Genomic DNA, 22897 nt, shown 5'->3' with positions numbered 1-22897 from the left:
AGTAGAGACTGTGCGAGGGCAAACACACCTGGCATTTATCCGCAGCACGAGACAGCTTCAGGAAGCTCCAGCACTCTCAGCTGTTATGTTACAGACGAGAGCTTCTGAAGCTTCAGGCATCTGCCGCATATGGAGCCAGAGCGCGATCGGTGCTCTTCCCCCATATGAGGGCAGATGCGTGATCGTTACAGATGGTGACACTGTGCGTTACTGCCTGTACCTATCTTCTGCTGGTGTTGGCGAAGGGTGTAGACGGGAGGCGGGTGGAGTGGGAAGAAAGGGGAGGGAGTGGGAGGGCTCTATGCTACAGACAAAAAAGGGACAGGGATAGATGGATAGGGATTAGGGATAGAGGGATAGATGGATAGGGATAGAGGGATAGGGATAGAGGGATAGGGATAGAGGGATAGGGATAGAGGGATAGGGATAGAGGGATAGAGGGATAGATGGATAGGGATAGAGGGATAGGGATAGATGGATAGGGATAGAGGGATAGGGATAGAGGGATAGATGGATAGGGATAGGGATAGAGGGATAGATGGATAGGGATAGGGATAGAGGGATAGATGGATAGATGGATAGGGATAGAGGGATAGATGGATAGGGATAGAGGGATAGATGGATAGGTATAGAGGGATAGGGATAGATGGTTAGAGATAGAGGTATAGGGATAAATGGATAGAGGTTTAGGGATATTTCTTTCCTTAAACATTTTGATACGTGTACACGGGGGCTTTAAAAATAGTTTTTCATATAATACTGTAGAGATTTTTTTCACTATATTTTTATACAGAAATAGATATACAAAAATGCTTTGTATTTATCCTTTAATTAACAATAACCTATGTGATGAAAGCAGGAAGTGACGTCACTGTTGTGGGCGGGGCTTAGGTCCGGTTGTCTGTGTCGCAGTTAGTTAGTGCAATCAACCCGACTAGATGTTTGTTTCTGTGCTCTGTAATAAAATAGAGTTGTACCATCATTGCTGTGTCCTGCATATGTCCTGCATCTCATGACAACCTAGATTACGAGTTTGGCGTTATTAGTGAAAAAGCAGCGTTATGGACCATAACGCTTCATTTTCCCTAACGCTGCTGTTACGAGTCTTGTCGGTATAGGTGTACCGCAAGTCTTTTAGCCAGTCACGCAACGTCAGTACAGCACTTTTAAAAATGTCCTTTTTCAATGGGACTCCCATAGCGCCGGTATTACGAGTTTGCCTGGGAAGCTAAAAAGTGAGCGGTACACTCTATACCGACAAGATTTATACCGCCATCTAAAAGTCAGTAGTAATGAGTTTTACGTTACAAAGCTGTAACAAAAAGTACACTAACACCCATAAACTACCTATTAACCCCTATACCGAGGCTCTCATGCACCGCAAACAGTATAATAAAATTATTAACCCCTAATCTCCAGACATCGCCGCCACTATTAAAATTTATTAACCCCTATTCCGTCACTCCCCGACATCGTCGCCACTACAATAAACCTATTAAGCCCTAAACCGCTGCCCTCCCGCGTCGCAAACACTATTTAAATATTATTAACCCCTAATCTGCCGTTCTCCCACACCACCGCTATAATAAACCTATTAACCCCTAAAACAAAAGCCCACCACAATGAAATAAACTAATTTAAACTATTAACCACTAAACCTAACGCCCCCCTAACTTTATATTAAAATTACAAATTCCCTATCATAAATTAAATTAAAATTACCTGTCAAATTACAAAAAAATATTTTAAACTAACAATTACATTATTATAATTATTAAACTACAATTAAACTAACTACCAATTTAAAAAAACCTAAACTACACATTAAAAAAATCCTAACACTACTCTAAAAATTACAAAGTAACAAATTACCAATAAAAAAAATATAACTAAATTACAAAAAAAACTAAATTTAAAAAAAATAAGAAATAAATTATCAAAAATAAAAATGAATTACACCTAATCTAATAGACCTATCAAAATAAAAAAGCCCCCCCAAAATAAAAAACCCTAGCCTACAATTAACTACCAATAGCCCTTATAAGGGCCTTTTGTGGGGCATTGCCCCAAAGATATAAACTCTTTAACCTGTAAAAAAAAAATACAAACACCACCCACCCAACCAAAACCCCCCAACAGTAAAATACCCACCACCCACCCAACCAACCCCCCAAATAAAAAAAAACTAGCTAACCATTGCCCTGAAAAGGGCATTTGTATGGGCATTGCCCTTAAAAGGGCATTTAGCTCTTTTGCCATGCCCTGAATAGGGAATTCAGCTCTTTTATGAATAGCCCAAACCATATGCTAAATTAAAAACCCACCCAAAAAAAAACTTAAAAAAACCTAACGCTAACCCCCGAAGATCAACTTACAGTTATTGAAGTCCATCCAGCCCACAAGAAGTGTTAATCCAGACGGCCTCTTCGATCTTCATCCTGCCGGCGAAGTCTTCATCCAGGCAGCAAGAAGTCTTCATCTAGACGGCATCTTCTATCTTCATCCATCCAGTGTGGAGCGGGTCCATCCTGAAGACATCCGGCACGGAGCATCCTCTTCATACGTTTGCCGCCATATACTGGAACTTCAATGCAAGTGACGCCATAAAATATGGCGTTCCTTGCATTCCTATTGGCTGAAAGATTTCAATCACCCAATAGGAATTAAAGCTGCTAAAATCCTATTGGCTGTTCCAATCAGCCAATAGGATTGAACTCTCATCCTATATTGACTGTTCTAATCATCCAATAGAATCAGATACCCGGTATCTCTTTGGCTCTAAATTAAAAAACAAACACAAATTGTAGGTCCGCGTACAAATGAATAGCTCACACTCCTGTGATATTTTTCAGCTCGCACAAGCAATCTTCTACGTGTTTCGGCACGGATGCCTTTATCAAAATGACTTGTGGGGGATCTCTTGATCCTTATATATTGCCTTCCTTAAAGGCACAGTGCTGTTTAGGTGTCAGTAATCTGTAAACCATTTGTATACCATAGTGGTAAAGATAATCAGAGGATTGTATTATTGCACATTTCCAGATTCTAATTGTTTTTTTATATATATTTTAAAACGATACATCTTAAATATTCAAATTCATAAAATCAATAAATAGCAGTAATAAAATCTCTGCTATACAAATTTATTCTCATTCATTCTTATATTGCTAGTATAAAAGGACCATTTTTATATATATAAAAGGAATTTTCACATATAAAAAAGGACAATTAGTTAACCCATAAAGTGCATGATTCTCATAAGAACTAATTAAATGTATTTAGGTCTAATTCTGCATTCAGCCCCCCCTGGTGTAAGGGATCTAAAGTTAAAGGGAAACTGAACCCATTTTTTTATTCAGATAGAGCATGAAATTTTAAGCAACTTTCTAATTTACTCCTATTATCATTTTTTCTTCGTTCTCTTGCTATCTTTATTTGAAAAAGAAGGCATCTAAGCTTTTTTTTTTTGGTTCAGAATTCTGGATAGCATTTTTTTTATTGGTGGAGGAATTTATCCACCAATCAGCAAGGACAACAAAAAAAGGGCCGGCATCTAAACTTACATTCTTGCATTTCAAATAAAGATACCAAGAGAATAAAGAAAATGTGATAATAGGAGTAAATTAGAAAGTTGCGTAAATTTTCATGCTCTATCTGAATCTCTATCTGTTACCCCAACATTCTAACTTGACTTTTTCAATACCCCAGTATTTAAGACCTTTTTCTATATTTAAAAGAAGTTGTCTAAATCTGTCTTTCAGAGGCTGTCCTGTTTGTCTTAATTTGAGTTGTGGCCACAACATTACACATGAATGTGTGATGAATAACATTAATTATGCTTATCTGATTTTATTTCCATCATGGGGAGGAGAGTCCATTCATTACTTCTGGGAATTAAGAACCTGGCCACCAGGAGGAGGAGGAGGAGACAAAGTCACCCCAGCCAAAGGCTCAAATACCCCCCCCCCACTCCCCTCATCCCCCAGTCATTCTGCTGAGTGAACAAGGAACAGTAGTAGAAATATCAGGGTATAAATGGTGCCAGAAGATAAATTAAATTTAGGTCCGCCCACCGGAGTTACAGGCGGGAGCCATGGACTCTCCTCCCCACGATGGAAATAAAATTATCAGGTAAGCATAATTTATGTTTTCCATCTAAAGGGGAAGATAGTCCATGGAATCATTCATTACTTCTGGGAAACATATACCCAAGCTTTAGAGGACACAGAATGAAACCGGGAGGGTAAAAAGGCGGAACCTTAATCTGAGGGCACCACAGCCTGTAGAACCTTTCTCCCAAAAACAGCTTCTGCAGAAGGAAAAACATCAAAGTTGTAAAATGTTGTAAAAGTAAGGAGGACCAAGTAGCCGCCTTCTGCTCCATAGAGGCCTCATTTTTGAAGGCCCAAGACAAAGCCACAGCTCTAGTTGAATGAGCCGTGATCCTCTGAGGAGGCTTATGTCCCGCTGTCTCATAGGCCAAGCGAATCAAGCTCCTCAGCCAAAAGGACAAAGAAGTAGCATTGGCCCTCTGCCCCTTGGGCTTCCCTGAATACACCACAAAAAGAGATGTAGACTGTCTGAAATCCTTTGTAGCCTGACGATTGAACTTTAAGGAACAAACCACATCCAGATTATGAAGTAACCTTATCCGCATGAAAAAACATATAAGGAGGCTCATGTTGCAAGGCAGCCAGTTCAGATACTCTGCGTGCCGATGCCATAGCCAACAGGAAGATAACCTTCAAGGGCAGAATCTTAAAGTTAATAGAATGCATATGCTCAAACAGGACCTTCTACAAAACCTTAAGGACCAATTTTAAGCTCCATGGAGGAGCAGACTGTCTAAAGACAGGCCTGATTCTAGACAGATTAAACACAAAGTAGAATATTGCTAGAGACTTGTGAATATCTACTGAAAAGTATGCACATAGAAGCACTCTGGGCCCAGACTGATGGGCAGTGTGTGAGGTGCTAGGTTTCTAAAATATAACTTTTATTACCTAATAAACTAAAAATAAGGGTAACAGTTTTGAAGCAGCGGTCACAAAGAGAGCTGCTCCATAACCTGTCCGCCTGCTCTGAGCAGGCGGACAGTAATCACCGGAAATCAACCCGATCGAGTACGATCGGGTTGATTGACACCCCCCTGCTGGTGGCCCATTGGCCGCAAGTCTGCAGGGGGCAGCGTTGCACCAGCAGCTCTTGTGAGCTGCTGGTGCAATGCTGAATATGGAGAGCGTATTGCTCTCCGCATTCAGCGAGGTCTGGCGGACCTGATCCGCACTGTTGGATCAGGTCCGCCAGACCTTGATAAATAGAGGCCTAAGTGTGTTCTATATACAATACCAATAGCTCAGTCAGTATAAAATAACACCTTGTTCTATCCTCAATCAAGGCCAATAATACTGTTATGTATATACTCCAGTATTGTTCTGAACAGTTTATATGAGTTAAAGTGATGGTAAACTCTCCCCTTTTAAAAATCAGATCTGGAATGTAAGCGCTATTTTAGATGGGGTTTTATTCATCATGTGCAATGAAGATGCGCTATAACTTAGTTATTAATATAGATATGAAATTCAAATACCCCACGTTACACCACCCACTTCAAAAGTCAATTTTCCTGTCAGCTAAATGATTGAATTACTCTCCAATCAATGCTCTAGCTACAACAAAAGTGCCATATGGGGAGAGCGCTGATTGGACAACAATTCAATCTGTTAGCTCACAGAAAAGTTTACTTTTGAAGTGGGCGGAGGAGCATGCAGTATTTGAATTTCATATCTATATTAATAACTAAGTTATACTGCATCTTCATTACAGCTAATGAATTAAACTCCATCTAAAATAGCGGTTACATTCCAGATCTGATTTTTAAAAGGGGAGAGTTTACCATCACTTTAAGTTCTGATCATGGACAATAGACTTGTCTCAGTGATCAATAGCTTTCTTGATCTGATTGTATTATGATATTATAAATACTCATGCACTGTTACTGCTACTGCAGTATGAACAACTATTTAGTGACCTTCAGCAATCACCATAATCAACGCTATAAAATGTATGGAATTATTGTGTCAGCTCCCATAGCTTGAAGATGAAGTCACTTTAACTATGCTTATCAAATATAGGTGGTAACCCTGGGTATATTCCTGTAAGTTATGTTACAGTTTTCTTAATAATAATGTTATTAGCTGTTCTGTTTAAATTTTATTTGATTTTTAGGTCCTCATATACATTGCAAACCCTAAATAAAATATTTGTATCCAATAGTGGCTAATAGTTCTAGCCCTAAGTGTAACTCTGTATTCAGCAATATACAAAAACTAGTAACCAGGGTTTGTTGGAGCAAGGTATATGGTCTGCAAGTGTGGATATAAGTTTACCATATCCCTGTATATTGGCAACGTGATTGAAAAGTAACTATTTTAGTTTGCTTGATCCAGTTAGTTATCTGTAGGAAAACACACCCTATGTTTTGTAGCCAGGGCAATAATGAGTAACTTTTATTATGTGCTAGATGCAGCTATTCTGTATGTGGAGAGATTCAAATATCCTCTATATACCTTTACCCATGTTTGTAATAACAAGCATAACGTTGAAGATCAAGTGTATCTGTTTGAGACACAATGAAAACTATGTAGCGTGCGAATGAACCCGAAGTATACAGGTGATTTATAAGTAAGTAAAAAATGCTCAGATACTAAGGCTAAGTCTGGCACAACCCAGACTACACAACTCATTAACTGTACAGAGCAGTATAGGTGGTCAGGTCTAAGTCACATTAAGAGTGTCTGCCTTTAAAAAAAACGAGCACCCAAACGCTCATAATATTTCCTAACTAGTTTTGCCCGTCCGGGCTTTGTCAAAGGCAGCGAGGCACTGATTCCTGGGGGGTATATATCTAGCATACCGGAAATCCCAACCTATCTTGCTCATGATTGGCTTGGAGTTAGTAGACTCTAACCGATTGACAGCAAAATGCTGACTTGAAGCTCTGACGTGTAGAGTTCAATGTATTGTATGTTCCGACTTTCCTCCTGTCATATTCTTGTATAGTGATGTCGCGAACAGTTCGCCGGCGAACATATGCGATGTTCGATCCGCCCCCTATTCGTCATCATTGAGGAAACTTTGACCCTGTATCTCACAGCCTTCAGACACATTTGAGTCAATCAGCAGCAGACACTACCTCACAGACCCTCCCAGCTCCTGGGCAGCAGCCATTTTAGATTAATTACGATCTTGCTTTCTTAGTGAGAGGAGGTTTAGTTTTGCTGCTGCTGACATTATAGGGAAATAGATAGATAGGCTAGTGTATTTAGTGTCCACTACAGTCCTGAAGGACTCCTCTAATCTCTGCTGTAAGGACAGCACCCCAAAAAGCCCTTTTTAGGGCTAGAACTTCAGTTTTTTTTTTTTTGTATTTTCATTTGCCTGGCTGTCAGACTGTGTGTGAGGCTCACAGCATATACTGTGATTAGTGCCACCACTGATATCTGCTTAACATTAGTGTAAATTTAAACAAAAAAACTTTTAAATAATTTTGCTAGTGTAATCTAATGTCATTTTCTATCAGGCCTGTGTGTCAGGCTTACACAGCATATACTGTGGTTAATTGCTGTGCCAGCCACCACTCATATCTGCTTAACATTATTGTAAATTTAAAAAAAAAAAAACTTTTAAATCATTTTGCTAGTGTAATCTAATTTCATTTTAAATCAGGCCTGTGTGTCAGGCTTACACAACATATACTGTGGTTAATTGCTGTGCCAGCCACCACTCATATCTGCTTAACATTATTGTAAATTTAAAAAAACAACAACTTTTAAATAATTTTGCTAGTGTAATCTAATTTCATTTTCTATCAGGCCTGTGTCTCAGGCTCACACAGCATATACTGTGGTTAATTGCTCTGTGCCAGCCACCACTCATATCTGCTTAACATTAGTGTAAATTTAAGCAAAAAAAACTTTTAAATCATTTTGCTAGTGTAATCTAATTTCATTTTCTATCAGGCCTGTGTGTCAGGCTCACACAGCATAGACTGTGGTTAATTGCTCTGTGCCACCACTGATATCTGCTTAACAATCATTAGTGTACATTTTTTTAAAAAAACTTTAAAATCATTTTGCTAGTGTAATCTAATTTCATTTTTTATCAGGCCTGTGTGTCAGTCTCACACAGCATATACTGTGGTTAATTGCTGTGCCAGCCACCACTCATATCTGCTTAACATTATTGTAAATTTAAAAAAAAAAACTTTTAAATCATTTTGCTAGTGTAATCTAATTTAATTTTCCATCAGGCCTGTGTGTCAGGCCCACATCATATAATATGATTAATAGCTGTTTTTTCCACCACTTATATCTGGTGTAACATTAGTGTAAATTTTTTTAACATTTTTTTTTTACATCAGTCCTCTTCTAGTGTTATTTAATTTTAGTTGCCAGGCCAGCCTGGCTGCCATTAGTGCCAGCCTGTGTGTCAGGCTGCCAGCATATACTGTGCCTACTTCCATACTCAGTGCCAGTCCACCACCTCTATCTGGTGTAACATTAGTTTACATTTTGTAAAAAAAACTTTTACATCAGTCTTCTAGTGTTATTTAATTTTAGTTGCCAGGCCAGCCTGCCACTAGTGCCAGCCTGTGTGTCAGGCTGCCAGCACATACTGTGCCTACTTCTATCCTGAGTGCCATCACTCCTATCTGTTGTAACATTAGTGTAACTTTTTTTAAAAAAAACTTTTACATCAGTCTGCTATTGTTATTTAATTGCAGTTGCCTATCTGCCAGCGTGTGTGCCAGGCCCACTTTCCAACTAGTGCCACCAATCATATTTGTTATAACAGTATTGTAAATATTTAAATAAAAAACTTTTTAGACTGAGAAACATCAGTCATCTAGTGGAATCTAATTGCAGTTGCCTTCCTCCCAGCGTGTGTGCCAGGCCCACTTGCCAACTAGTGCCACCAATCATATTTGTTCTAACAGTATTGTAAATATTTAAAATAAAAAAATTTTAGACTGTGAATCATCAGTGTGTTAGTGCAATTGAATTGCAGTTTCCTGCCTGCCAGCGTGTGTGCCAGGCCCACTAGCCAACTAGTGCCACGAATCAAATTTGTTATAACAGTATTGTAAATATTTAAAATTAAAACTTTTTTGGCTGTGAATCATCAGTCTGCTAGTGCAATTGAATTGCAGTTTCCTGGCTGCCAGCGTGTGTGCCAGGCCCACTTGCCAACTAGTGCCACCAATCATATTTGTTATAACAGTATTTTAAATATTTAAAAAAAAAACTTTTTTGACTGTGAAGCATCAGTCATCTAGTGTAATCTAATTGCAGTTGCCTTCCTCCCAGCGTGTGTGCCAGGCCCACTTGCCAACTAGTTACACCAATCATATTTGTTATAACAGTAGTGTAAATATTTACAATAAAAACTTTTTGGACTGTGAATCATCAGTCTGCTATTGCAATTGAATTGCAGTTGCCTGCCTGCCAGCGTGTGTGCCAGGCCCACTTGCCAACTAGTGCCACCAATCATATTTGTTATTACAGTAGTGTTAATATTTAAAATTAAAACTTTTTTGACTGTGAATCATCAGTCTGCTAGTGCAATTGAATTGCAGTTTCCTGCCTGCCAGCATGTGTGCCAGGCTCACAAGCCAACTAGTTCCACCAATCATATTTGTTCTAACAGTATTGAAAATATTTAAAAAAAAAAACTTTTTTGACTGTGAATCATCAGTCTGCTAGTGCCATTGAATTGCAGTTGCCTGCCTGCCAGCGTGTGTGCCAGGCCCACTTACCAACTAGTGCCACCAATCATATTTGTTATAACAGTATTTTAAATATTTAAAATAAAAACTTTTTTGACTGAGAAACATCAGTCATCTAGTGTAATCTAATTGCTAATATCTATCAAATCTATCTATTTATCTATCAAATCTATCTAACTATCAATCGTATCTATCAAATATAAATTGCATCTATTGATCGATGTAATTCGTATCTATCAAATGTATATTGCATCTTTTGATCTATGTAATTCGTATCTATCAAATGTATATTGCATAGATTGATCTATGTAATTCGTATCTATCATCAAATGTATATTGCATCTATTGATCTATGTAATTTGTATCTATCATATGTATATTGCATCTATTGATCTATGTAATGTATGTATCTAACTATCAAATCTATCTAACTCGTGGTTGTGCAAATGGACTGTTTGCAGTTGTTTGCAGTGCGTTACACAGGGAGTTTGGTCTGTCACTGTGAAGCGGCCGTAACACTTACACTACCTGATCGATACTATATCATACCTGATGTTTTAAAGCACGTTATTAAAAAAATTTTTTAGGAATGTTAGGTGATTAAGGCACTTTATGGGTTAAAACCAGACTCTGCATCAACTATGTAATTTTCCGTGGGAGTTTTGCCATGGATCCCCCTCCGGCATGCCACAGTCCAGGTGTTAGTCCCCTTGAAACATCTTTTCCATCACTATTGTGGCCAGAAAGAGTCCTTGTGGGTTTTAAAGTTCACCTGCCTATTGAAGTCAATGGCGGTTCGCGTGGTTTGCGAACAGTAGCGGAAGTTCGAGTCCGCAGTTCGCGAACCGAAATTTTAAGGTTCACAACATCACTATTCTTGTACTGTATGTATTCATATATTCAAGATGACAAGGTAATGCTGTACACTTCATTCTTCGGTATGGAATAACTTCGTATAGTTATTGAGTATGCTGGATTGCTAACAAAGTTGTAAAAATACTAAATTAATGAAATTATACTGTCTTTGTGTGTGAATAATCTACTATTATGTTACAAGCTTGTGAAAATGTCACGCTGAACTAATAAAAGAAATAAAATTGAGATTAAACTAACAAATAAAAATTGGCTGTGATAACTTGTGTGACAGTGTAATAATTATTTTGACAAACTGGTTATTGTGGTGATTGTGCTATGAGTGATGAAGCATTATACATGTGCTTATCACTATATTTACTGACAAATCTGCGTGACCATTATTTAGTGTGTAGGTCCCCCTTTCTTTTGCTCTCTCTCTCCCCCCTCTCTTTTGCGTGCTCTCTCTCCCCCTCTCTTTTGCGCTCTCTCTCCCCCCTCTTTTGCGCTCTCCCTCTCACTTTCTCTTTTGCGCTCTCTCCCCCCCTCTCTTTTGAACGCTCCCCCTCTCTTTTGCTCTCTCTCCCCATCTCTTTTACACTCTCTCCCCCTCTCTTTTGAGCTCTCTCTCTCCCGATCTCTTTTGCGCTCTCTCTCCCCCTCTCTTTTGAGCTCTCTCTCTCCCCCATCTCTTTTGCGCTCTCTCTCCCCCATCTCTTTTGCGCTCTCTCTCCCCCTCTCTTTTGAGTTCTCTCTCTCCCCCCTCCTCTCTCTCCTCTCTCTCTTCTCTCTCTCTCTCTTCTCTCTCTCTCTCTCCCCTCTCTCTCTCTCTCCGCCTCTCTTTTGCTCTCTCTCTCCCCCTCTCTTTTGCGTTCTCTCTCTCCCCCTCTCTTTTGCGCTCTCTCCCCCCTCTCTTTTGCGCTCTCTCCCCCCTCTCTTTTGATCTCTCTCTCTCCCCCCTCTCTTTTGTGCTCTCTCTCTCCCCATTTACAACTTGCAAACAAAGAGACTCCTGATTATTATTGATCTGGTTCCAAAAGATCTTGGTAACAATAGGTGAATAATTATATTTTGTAGTCAACCTCCTCAGGGTTAAAGATTAATTTGCAAAAATATAAATAATGTGAAAAAAATGTGTGCTCATGAGTGTGTAGAAAAATGTGACAAGAAAAAAGAAATGTGAATGAGTGTGTTGTGAAAAATAGTGGTTAAAAGAATGGAAATAATTATAAAATAAACTGTTAGACTGATCCATATTAATATGGGGTAGAGATTATTTTGATCCCCTCATTTATTGATTTGAATCTTATTGTACATTCTCCATATTAATCCTATACTTTAGATCAAAGTGAGCCACTGTTGAGAAATCACATTCTAATATTATCATTTGTCCTCACGCTTGTTAAATTACAATATATTCGTGGTTCTGATACCCTATGATATGCTTCTTACTTTACTGGTTCATCCTGTATGTTTGTTTGGGAATATACTATTCTACACAATTGATTCTATGTTTATAAAACTCTAAGATATCAAACATTATTATATTATCATCTCGTTTTTGTTTTTTATAAAAAGACATAGTAGTTATTATGTTCATTCATCCCATACGGTTGAACTGCGTTTAGTAAATAAATCCAACGACTTTCTGATTTCAGTAAGGCTGTTTCTAAGTCACCTCCTCTCATGCCAAGGCTCACTTTTTCTATGCCCCAGCATTGTAGATCATTTTGATTGGAATTAGGAAATTTCAAAAAATGTGCAGCTACACTAGTTAAAGATTTCAATTATTCTTTATCTTTTGCTGCATTTTTAATATTTCTCAGATGTTCCATGAGTCTCAAACGTAATTTCCTTGATGTCATGCCAACATAGAATAAATTACACGTACAGTGTAATACATAAATCACACTTTCTGTATTGCAACTAATGTATTTTTTAATTTTATGGCTGTTACCAAACCTATCCCTGACGGTTTCAGTATTGCGCATATATTTGCACGTGCTGCAATTGCCACATTTGTGTGCTCCTAGTTTAAATGCTGTCAATGTTCTTTTCTTCTGAAAGTGGCTACTTGTTACTAGATCTTTAACATTTTTGGTCCTTCTATAACCCACTGAGGGTCTATCCCCTAGGGTAGTTTTGAGTGTCGCATCTGTCATCAGGATATTCCAATATTTTTTTCTGATGTTTAGAATCTGAGGAGTTTGACTATTATGAGTCATGATCAATCTTGGTATATTAGGGTTGCTCTTAGTTTTTTTGAAAAGTAAATTCTGTCTTGATGTATGTAAGGCTCTATATTTGGCCCTTTTAGTCATTCTTTTACTGTAACCTCTTTTCCATAATCTCTCTAATTTTTTTGCCCTGATATTATATGTAAGTTCCTCAGAACAATTTCGACGTAGCCTCAGAAATTCTCCAGTGGGTAGGCTTTTCATCGTGCCAGGGGCATGTGCACTCTTGCTGTGTAATACACTATTTGCAGCTGTAGGTTTCCTATAGAGATCAGTGGTTTGATAAGCTCTCTTCATGTGTCAATTTGATGTTAAGTTGGTTTTGATTTAAATACATGAGGAAATTATGTAATTCACTATCGGCTAGATTACGAGTTTTTGTCGGTAAGGCTTGCGGGGCTAACGCTCCTTTCTTTCTTACCGCTCCCATTAAACAACGCTGGTATTACGAGTTTTCTTTAAGCCGGCGTTAGCCTCAGAAAAGTGAGCGTTGAGCAAAATTTAGCTCCACATCTCACCTTGATACCAGCGTTGCTTACGGTAGTTGTAAGCTGTCAAAACGTGCTCGTGCACGATTTCCCCATAGGAAATAATGGGGCTGAGCTGGGTGAAAAAAAACACCTGCAAAAAAGTAGCGTTCAGCTCCTAACGCAGCCTTATTGTTTCCTATGGGAAAATAAAAAATATGTCTACACCTAACACCCTAACATGAACCCCGAGTCTAAACACCCCTAATCTTACAGGTATTAACTCCTAATCTGCCGCCCCCGACATCGTCGCCACCTGCATTATACTATTAACCCCTAATCTGCCGCTTAGGGGTTTAAATTACGTCATCCAAGATGGCGTCCCTTGAATTCTGATTGGCTGATAGAATCTTATCAGCCAATCAGAATTAAGGTAGGAAAAATCTTATTGGCTGATGTAATCAGCCAATCGGATTGAAGTGCAATCCGATTGGCTGATCAAATCAGCCAATAGGATTGAGCTTGCATTCTATTGGCTGTTCCAATCAGCCAATAGAACGCAAGGTCAATCCTATTGGCTGATAGCATCGATGTCCGGTTGGCAGATTAGGGGTTACATTTTTTTATTTTAGTGTTTGCGATGTGGGGGGGGGCCTTGGTTTAGGGGTTAATAGGTAGTTTATGGGTGTTAGTGTACTTTGTAGCACTTTAGTTAAGAGCTTTATGTTCTGGCGTTAGCCCATAAAACTCTTAACTACTGACTTTTAAATGCGGTAGGAGTCTGGACAGGAGAGGGTCTACCGCTCACTTCTTCCAAGACTCGTAATACCAGCGTTAGGCAAATCCCATTAAAAAGATAGGATACGCAATTGACGTAAGGGGATTTGAGGTAGCCTCGAGTCGCGGAAGAAAAGTGAGCGGTACACCTGTACCTGCCAGACTTGTAATACCAGCGGGTGGTAAAAAGCAGCATTGGGACCTCTCAACGCTGCTTTTTAAGGCTAACACCAAACTCGTAATCTAGGCGTATGTGTACCTTCCCAGATGAAGAAGATATCGTCGATGTAACGAATCCAAAGGGGGATGTAATCAGTATATTTCTGATTGTCTTCTGTGAACACAAATTCTCTCTCCCACCATCCCAAAAACAGATTGCGTATGTGGGAGCGCAGATGGTGCCCATGGCTGTATCTCTTGTTTGAAGGTAAAATTGGCCATCAAAAGTAAAAAAAGTTAAAGTTTAATACAAAATCCAACAATTTTGTAATGAAATTATCATGTTCCACATTTTCTTCTGAATATCATTCCAGAAAATATTTTATCGCTTGTAGGCCATGTTTGTGATTAATAGATGTGTACAGGGACTCCAGATCTGTGGTGACTAGCCCAGTGGTATCATTGAGGGTTAAGTTTTCCAATCTCTGTAATACCTGCATGGTATCTTGCACATATGATGGTAATTCATCCACATATTGACATAGTCTGAAATCTATGTAATTGCTTGTCTTTTCAGTTAGGATATCTATGCCTGACACTCTTGGTCGGCCTGATGGATTTTGTGCATTTTTGTGTATTTTAGGTATCATTTAGGTATGATTCTAGACAGAGTCTAGAATCATACCTAAATGATACCCAAAGAATGACTGGGGGATGAGGGGATTGGGAGGGGTATTTAAGCCTTTGGCTGGGGTGTCTTTGCCTCCTCCTGGTTGCCAGGTTCTTAATTCCCAGAAGTAATGAATGAAGCTGTGGACTCTCCTACCCTTTAGATGGAAATTATTTATTTAAGTTTATTAAATCATTAATATTTATATTTTTTATATTAGACTAGCTCTAAAGACTGTGTACACGGGCCATTTTTTGCAGTACAGCGGTCCCACCCCTTGCTTTCTCTCTATCCCCCCTCTCTTTTGCTCTCTCTATCCCCCCTCTCTGTTGCTCTCTCTCTTCCCCCTCTCTTTTGCTCTCTCTCTCCCCTCTCTTTTGCTCTCTCTCTTCCCCCTCTCTTTTGCTCTCTCTCTCCCCCCTCTTTTGCTCTCTCTCTCTCCCCCTCTCTTTTGCTCTCTCTCTCCCCCTCTCTTTTGCTCTCTGTCCCCCTCTTTTGCTTTCTCTCTCCCTCTCTTTTGCTCTCTCTCTCTCCCCTCTCTTTTGCTCTCTGTCCCCCTCTTTTGGTGTCTCTCTCCATCTCTTTTGCTCTCTCTCTCCTCCCCTCATTTGCTCTCTATCTCTCCTCTCATTTGCTCTCTCTCCTCTTGTTTCCTCTCTCTCTCTCCTCTCTTTTGCTGTATCTCTCCCTCTCTTTTGCGCTCTCTCCCCCTCTCTTTTGCCCTCTCTCCCCCTTTCTTTTGTGCTCTCTCCCCCTCTTTTGTGCTACCCCTCCCCTCTCTTTTGTGCTCTCTCCCCCTCTCTTTTGTGCTCTCTCCCCCTCTCTTTTGTGCTCTCTCCCCCTCTCTTTTGTGCTCTCCCCCCTCTCTTTTATGCACTCTCCCCCCTCTCTTTTGTCTTTTGCTGTCTCTCTCCCTCTCTCTATCCCCCCTCTTTAGAGCTCTCTGTCTCGGCAGTCGGCCCCGGCATCTGGCCCCACCTGGTCCCACCCATGTCACGCCGGCCCCGCCCACGTCAGATAGATTTCAGTTTGCAGGTCAACCAACTCCCGTAGCTAGCCGGGCCCCTCCCTGTCTCCACCAATAACACCTCTCATATGAGCAACAGAGAGGCATATCTTGCAGGCCTGCGTCCTGTAGGATTCCTGTTACGAGTCCCATAGCTATGGCCAGTATCATTCCAGCGCTAAGATCTGTGCCAGGTCGGGCAGGCCCGCAGGCCAGTTCCCGGCCACCTGTCATGGGACACCTCAAGTCAGGAGCCATGCGTCTCAGGGCACCAGCGGAGAAGTCCATGTCCGTGAAGACCCGCTGTGTGTCAACCCTAAAGGAGAGTGTCCGGGGTGAGACAGGCACCATCAGCGTCTCAGTGGTAAGTGTCCCTACGTCTCGAGCAGGAGTGGAAGTCTCCTGCAGAGTGCAGCGCTCAGCACATCCCTCAGGGCCGCCCATCACCACCAAAGGTGAGTGCAGTGGGAACTCATTCCCTTTCTCTTTGCACATCGCTGAATGCTCCAAGGTAGGAGCGAGTAATTCATTTCCCGTGGTAAGTCCGTGTGGTTGAATGCGGGATAGATTATATGGGTTTCGGTCTGAAGAGTGGGTTTGCTTGTGTACTGGCTCAATGTATGTGAGGTTAGGTTTTATCGTGGCCTGTATCACCCCATGTAGCTTCTCAAAGCTCAAAAGTAAACAGTCAAATGAGGGTTGGAAAACTGCAAGTAACTGCACTGCTAAGTTATCCTCCGGTTTCATTTCCTTATGGCGGCAGGCCTGCAATGCAAAATGTACTAAGTCCCTCGTGGGGTCCCTCTTGGGGTCTATTGTAATCAAATGACTTCCGTGGGAGAAGAGATGTAGGTACTTCTATCTGCCTAATGTTCCCGGATAGCTTTCCTATCAAGGGAGATGCAGATGGCATAGGATGATGACAGCAGAGCATGAATTAGAAGCAGGGTTCTTCAGAGCAACAGATGCTCGCAGCCATCTTCTAGAACCGCCCACCGGAAGTCTTTTACTTCGCATTTTAGCCTAACCATGTTTGAGAGAATCACGGTCTATTTTTGAGTGTGCATAAAGGGTGTATAAGAGTCCAGGATAGCACCCACTTTTTTTGTTATTTGTGTGCATTTTTGCTTTATTCTCTCGCTACCCAGGTTCTTATTATTACAACATGGACATGTTTTCTCTTAGAGACAGTATACTGGAAAACATGGACAGACGTCCTAGCTTAACACAGGATAATCACTGTACAGATTTTAGAGGGAATATGGATAAATTAGAAGAATGTCTAATTACAGAAATTAAATATAAAGCAGAGCTTACTTTCACTCAGAAATATATTGATAAAAGTCTGGTTCCAAGGGGTCTACACCTAAAAAAGAACTGTACATTCACTTTAGACGATGACCTAAACACAGAATGGTACGATATTTTACAAAAAGCATCTATTCATTTAATGAAAATTCTAGTAAAAGCAAGAACAAGATCACTAGAGACAGTGGGGAAAAATATTTTGGATTTTAAAGAATCATTAAAGAATTATATAGATGATAAAGAATAGAGATAAACAAAAACAGATTATTGAAAAGATCACCAATATAAAAATGAGATAATTGATAACAAATGGAGGAAGTATAATAGGGACGAACAAGACTATACATGTAGTAATAAAAAATAAGAAGAAAATGACATCTCTGACACCACACAACTTGAGGATAGTAATAAGACTCCAAACCAGAGGGAAACCACTATTAATAGTCTATTTAGAAAACCAAATAAGAACCAATACCCCCAAAAAGATAATAAACACCCGTGGGAGGGGGTAGGGTATTGAGGGGGGGACAGCTACACTACAGAAAAACAGTGGTTTATTCAAAAAATAAAACACATTTAAATGCAAAGTGGGTACTGGCAGACAGCTGCCAGTACCCAAAAAGGTTAGTGGGGGGAGGGTTAGAGAGCTCTTTGGGGGGGAATCAATGAGGTTGGGGGCTAAGGGGGGGTGCTACACAGCAGAATATATATATATATATATATTTTAAAAATGCCTTTTATTTTAGTACTGGCAGACTTTCTGCCAGTACTTAAGATGGCGGGGACAATTGTGGGGTGGGGGAGGGATGAGAGCTGTTTGGGAGGGATCAGGGGGTGGGATGGGTCAGGTGGGAGGCTGATATCTACACTAAAGCTAAAATGAATCCTTCAAGCTCCCTACAAGCTACCTAATTAACCCCATTACTGTTGGGCATAATACAAGTGTGGTGCACAGCGGAAAATATCGACCTTCTAATTACCAAAAAGCAACGCCAAAGCCAAATATGTCTGCTATTTCTGAACAAAGGGGATCCCAGAGAAGCTTTTACAACCATTTGTGCCATAATTGCACAAGCTGTTTGTAAATAATTTCAGTGAGAAACCCAAAGTTTGTGAAAAAGTTAACGATTTTTTTTATTAGATCGAATTTGGCGGTGAAATGGTGGCATGAAATATATCAAAATGGGCCTATATCAATATTTTGCGTTATCTACTACATTAAAGCTAAACTTATATCAAAATGGGCCTATATCAATACTTTGGGTTATCTACTACATTAAAGCTAAAATTAACCCTACAAGCTCCCAAATTAACCCCTACATTGCTGGGCCTAATACAAGTGTGGTGGGCAGCGGCTTTTAGCGGCCTTCTAATTACAAAAAAGTAATGCCAAAGCCATATATGTCTGCTATTTCTGAACAAAGGGGATCCCAGAGAAGCATTTACAACCATTTGTGCCATAATTGCACAAGTTGTTTGTAAATAATTTCAGTGAGAAACCCAAAGTTTGTGAAAAAGTTAACTATTTTTTTTATTAGAAAAACATTATATCATCCCGCAGCTCCAGAAAAAAGAGAGATACTGTAAAGAGTCTTTTTTTCTTAAAAGCAAGAATAAGTTTTATTTTCAAAAATGTTTAAAAAGAAGCATGTAAAAACATGTAAACCATATAGGCTAGTCGCAGGCCTGCAACAAGGTGTTCAGAACCCAACGCCAAACATGTTTCGGGCCAAGCTTCAGCCCTTGTTCACTGGCATGATTTGGGTTCACACCTGCTAGTGCTATTTAAAGATAAGGTACTTAAAATGATTGCAGGCACCTGTACAATGTTAACTCTTTGTATGATCTTAAACATATGACAATAAGAAATACTAGTACATGTTACCTTATACCTATACCTTTCAAATTCAAAAGGATGATTTCAAACAATATTTCAATTGGATTTAGAATATTATATTTTATATATATTGTATAAAGTATACTCTCTAACGAATTTTGTAAAATCAGTAAAATAAGTCTACATCCATAATTGAATTTAGACCAGAGGGGTGTTTTGTCTGTAAATTAAAGATCCAAAACACTTCTCTCTGGTCCAAACGCCTTTCCCTGTCTCCCCCTCTCCTATGCCTTGGTATGTGATCTATGCCTTGTACTGTTAATAGGGATTCATTTGAATTGTGTTCCTGTCTAAAGTGTTTTGCTATAGGAGTTGTACTGTCAGAATTTCCTATATCCCTCAAATGTTGCAACACTCTATCACGTAGGGCACGTTTCGTGCGCCCTACGTATTGCTTTTTGCATCCCTGACATGTCAGGAGATAAATAACATGTGTGGTGTTACATGTGATTCTGTAGCGTATGTCAAATTCTTTGCCTGTAGTACTAGATTTAAATTTTGTTCCCTGTTCTATGTGTAGGCAAGTTTTACAAATTTTACCATTACATTTGTTACAACCTAGTCTTTGAGTTAACCATGTCTGTTTGCTGTTGCTAGGCAACATTGACGGAGCAAGAATGTTGCCTAACGTTTTTGCTCTACGAGCTGAAAAGAAGCAACCTTCATTGACAATTTTCTTTAATTTAGTGTCACTTTCTAAGATGGGTAAGCAACCACGTACAATATCACAAATTTTGTTAAAATCTCTACTGTAATTTGTGATAAAAGTGGGTTTGTTATGTTGTCTTAGTTTTTTTGGTGTGTCTTTGTATATCAAATCATCTCTGTTGATAAGATCTACTTTGTTCTTTGTTTTAATAAGAAGGTCTGTTTTATAACCCCTGGCCTCCAATCGTTGATTAGTCTGTTCGGCATGCATTTGAAATTTTGTTTCTGTTGTGCAATTACGTTTTGTCCTAATTAGTTGTCCATATGGAATAGATTCAATGGTATGTTTAGGGTGACATGAAGAAGAGTGTAGAATGGTGTTACCTGCTGTGCTTTTTCTAAAAAGTTCTATATCAATAGAATGTGTATCATTATTAGATGTTAAAGTAACATCCAAAAAGTTTATAGTGTTGGCATTTTCAGTCATAGTGAAGGATAAATTGAGTTTGTTGCTGTTGACATAGTCAAGAAACCTAGCAACTGATTGCTGGTCTCCGTCCCACACCAACACCAAATCGTCAATGTACCTGCCAAAAAAAGCAATGTGATCTCGAAAGGGATTAGTATCTCCAAAGACGTGGCACCGTTCCCAGAACCCCATATAGAGGTTGGCATAGGAAGGGGCAAATTTAGCCCCCATAGCGGTGCCACGTCTCTGGAGATAGTAATGATCCTCAAACATAAAAAAATTATGTGTAAGAAGATATTCAACAGCTGTGTGAATGAATTGATTGGTGAAAAAATCATATGAGGTATGGTGAGTTAGAAAAAAGTCTAGTGCTTCCAAACCTAATGTATGAGGAATAGTGGTATACAGTAAAGTAACGTCTAGAGTGACAAATCTGTAAGAGTCACACCATGTAACATGTTTGATTTTTTCAATGAATGATGTTGTGTCTTTCAAGTAACCATATAAATCAACAACTATGGGTTGTAAGTATGTATCAACCAAATCAGATAATCTTTCATTTAAAGAACCTATGCCTGCCACTATTGGGCGGCCTGGAGGGTGTATAGGATCTTTATGTAGCTTTGGAAGCTGATGGAATATGGGGACACAAGGATTTTTAGGCAGTAAATACTCCATGACCATATCAGAAAATACTCCATCTAGTCTAGCTTTGTGTATTATTTCTGACAAAATTTTACTGTATAGCTTAGTAGGGTCAGATGAAAGGGGTTGGTATACATCTTTATTTGTAAGCTGTCTGTTAGCTTCAATTAGGTAATCTTTCCTGTTTAAAATTACTGTGTTGCCACCTTTATCAGATTCCCTAATAACTATACTCTGATCGTCTTTGAGTGTCTGGATAGCTTTTCTTTCTTGAGATGTTAAATTACTGTCTTTGTATGTGTTTTTCTTTTTGTTCTCGTTGTTTAATGCAATTAATTGTGTTTCAAGAGTTTGTTGGAATACTTGTAAATGTTGACCCCTACTGTGAATGGGGTAAAATACACTTTTTTCTTTAAACCTTTTCAGATTAATGTCTTTCTCTGAAGGACCTGATCTGGCTGTTTGCGTAAACTCATTCTCCTCAATGAGTTCTTGCATATCTACCATTGCGGTATAATCATTGAAATTAAAATTAGGAGTTTGTTGAACGCAAACAGCCTGATCATTTGCTTCTTCATTTGCACTTTCATCATCATTTGCAAAGTGTTTTTTCAATGTTAGGGTTCTGACGAATCTATTTACATCTAACACTGTGGAGAAGAGGTTAAAATTGCAACTAGGTGCAAAGTTAAGGCCCCTTTGTAATAAAGAAATTTCTTGTTCAGTGAGGCATCTAGAGGACAAATTGACTACATTATTTATTGACGATTTGTCCTGTAAGACACCTTCTTTCTTTGGGGATAGCGACTGTTCCCTACTTCTTCTGCCTCTGCCCCTGTGCCCTCTACGTACTTTCTTTTTGTTTTTAATTTCGTATTGGGTTTGGAAAGGCCCACCCCGTTTTTTGACTGTGTGATATTAGAGGTGGAAGGGATGTCTAACACAGAAATAGATTCCTTAACTGGTAAAGAATTACTAACTTGATGTGAAGGTGTTTCCTGATCTGAAGTGTCATATTCATATTCTGTCTCACTGAATGTGACTTTTTTGTCTTGTTTTAGGCTAGATCTCCTATGTGTGTTAGTATGTTATGTTTTATTTTTGAAAAATGTTTTATAGTCACTATTGTGACTCCATCTATAAACCTTGTTCAATTCATAGTCTAATTTATCTCTATGCATTTTTTGTTGTTTGAAAAGTCATAGATCTTTTTTAAAAGACCTCATGTTATCTTGAAATTGTCTATCATACTCTTTGAACTCCTGGTGACGTTGATGTTTTTTGAGTTCTATTTGCAGTTCTTGCATATGTTGAATTAATTGTAACCTCTGTTTCTTTTTATATTCTATTAACAGATTTATAAGAGATCTAGAGCAAGTAGTTAAAACCTCATTCCACTTGTTTATAAAATCTTGACAAGTGACTTGAAAAGATGGAAATTTGGATATTCTTAAACCCCTTGGTATTCTGGAGTTTGTTTGATATATTTGGAAGGTTTTAATGTCCAACTCCAATCTTATATCCCTTTTTCTAAGATTGTCCATCTGTTGGAATAAATCATCCAATACGGTTTCTATATCCTCTAGGATGTCCTCCATATCAGAGGAATCTTGATCTAGTGTGATGTCTTTTAAAACATATATTTCATCCATGTTTGAGTTAAGAGGTTTGTTTAAAACAACAAAGAGTATAGACAATTAATATTATTTTCTGTTAAAGGTGGAAAAAGAAAGGGTTATAGATCAATTTCCCATTAACATAAAGTGAAAAAGTTCAATTTTAGTCTCTGTATTGATGTAATATGAAGTCCCAATAAAGTGCTTTTGTAGAGAAAAGTTTTCAAATTTTCGTAAAAAACTCACTTCTTTGTCAGAAAGGAAATGAAGAATTTAAACACTATTGTGAAGTCATATCCCGTAGAGCACACAATTATGGAAATGTCTCCCAATACAAATATATATATAAATAGTTGAAC

General features: G+C 39.0%; 1 protein-coding gene across 1 annotated transcript in view; it reads right to left on the bottom strand.

The window, feature by feature from the left end:
* LOC128661327 (uncharacterized) overlaps nucleotides 1-22897 on the bottom strand; it is a 132426-nt gene that overhangs the window by 62678 nt on the left and 46851 nt on the right. Inside the window, exons 5-7 of the mRNA XM_053715595.1 lie at nucleotides 21775-21993; nucleotides 20726-21655; nucleotides 20193-20395 (exon numbers count right to left, since the gene is read on the bottom strand). Of these exons, the coding sequence (XP_053571570.1) occupies nucleotides 20193-20395; nucleotides 20726-21655; nucleotides 21775-21993 (1352 nt within the window). The remainder of the gene's footprint in view (nucleotides 1-20192; nucleotides 20396-20725; nucleotides 21656-21774; nucleotides 21994-22897) is intronic.

This window comes from Bombina bombina, chromosome 5 (genome assembly GCF_027579735.1).
Source record: "Bombina bombina isolate aBomBom1 chromosome 5, aBomBom1.pri, whole genome shotgun sequence".
In the NCBI taxonomy this organism is placed as follows: domain Eukaryota; kingdom Metazoa; phylum Chordata; class Amphibia; order Anura; family Bombinatoridae; genus Bombina; species Bombina bombina.
This window is presented reverse-complemented; position numbering and strand designations above follow the sequence as displayed.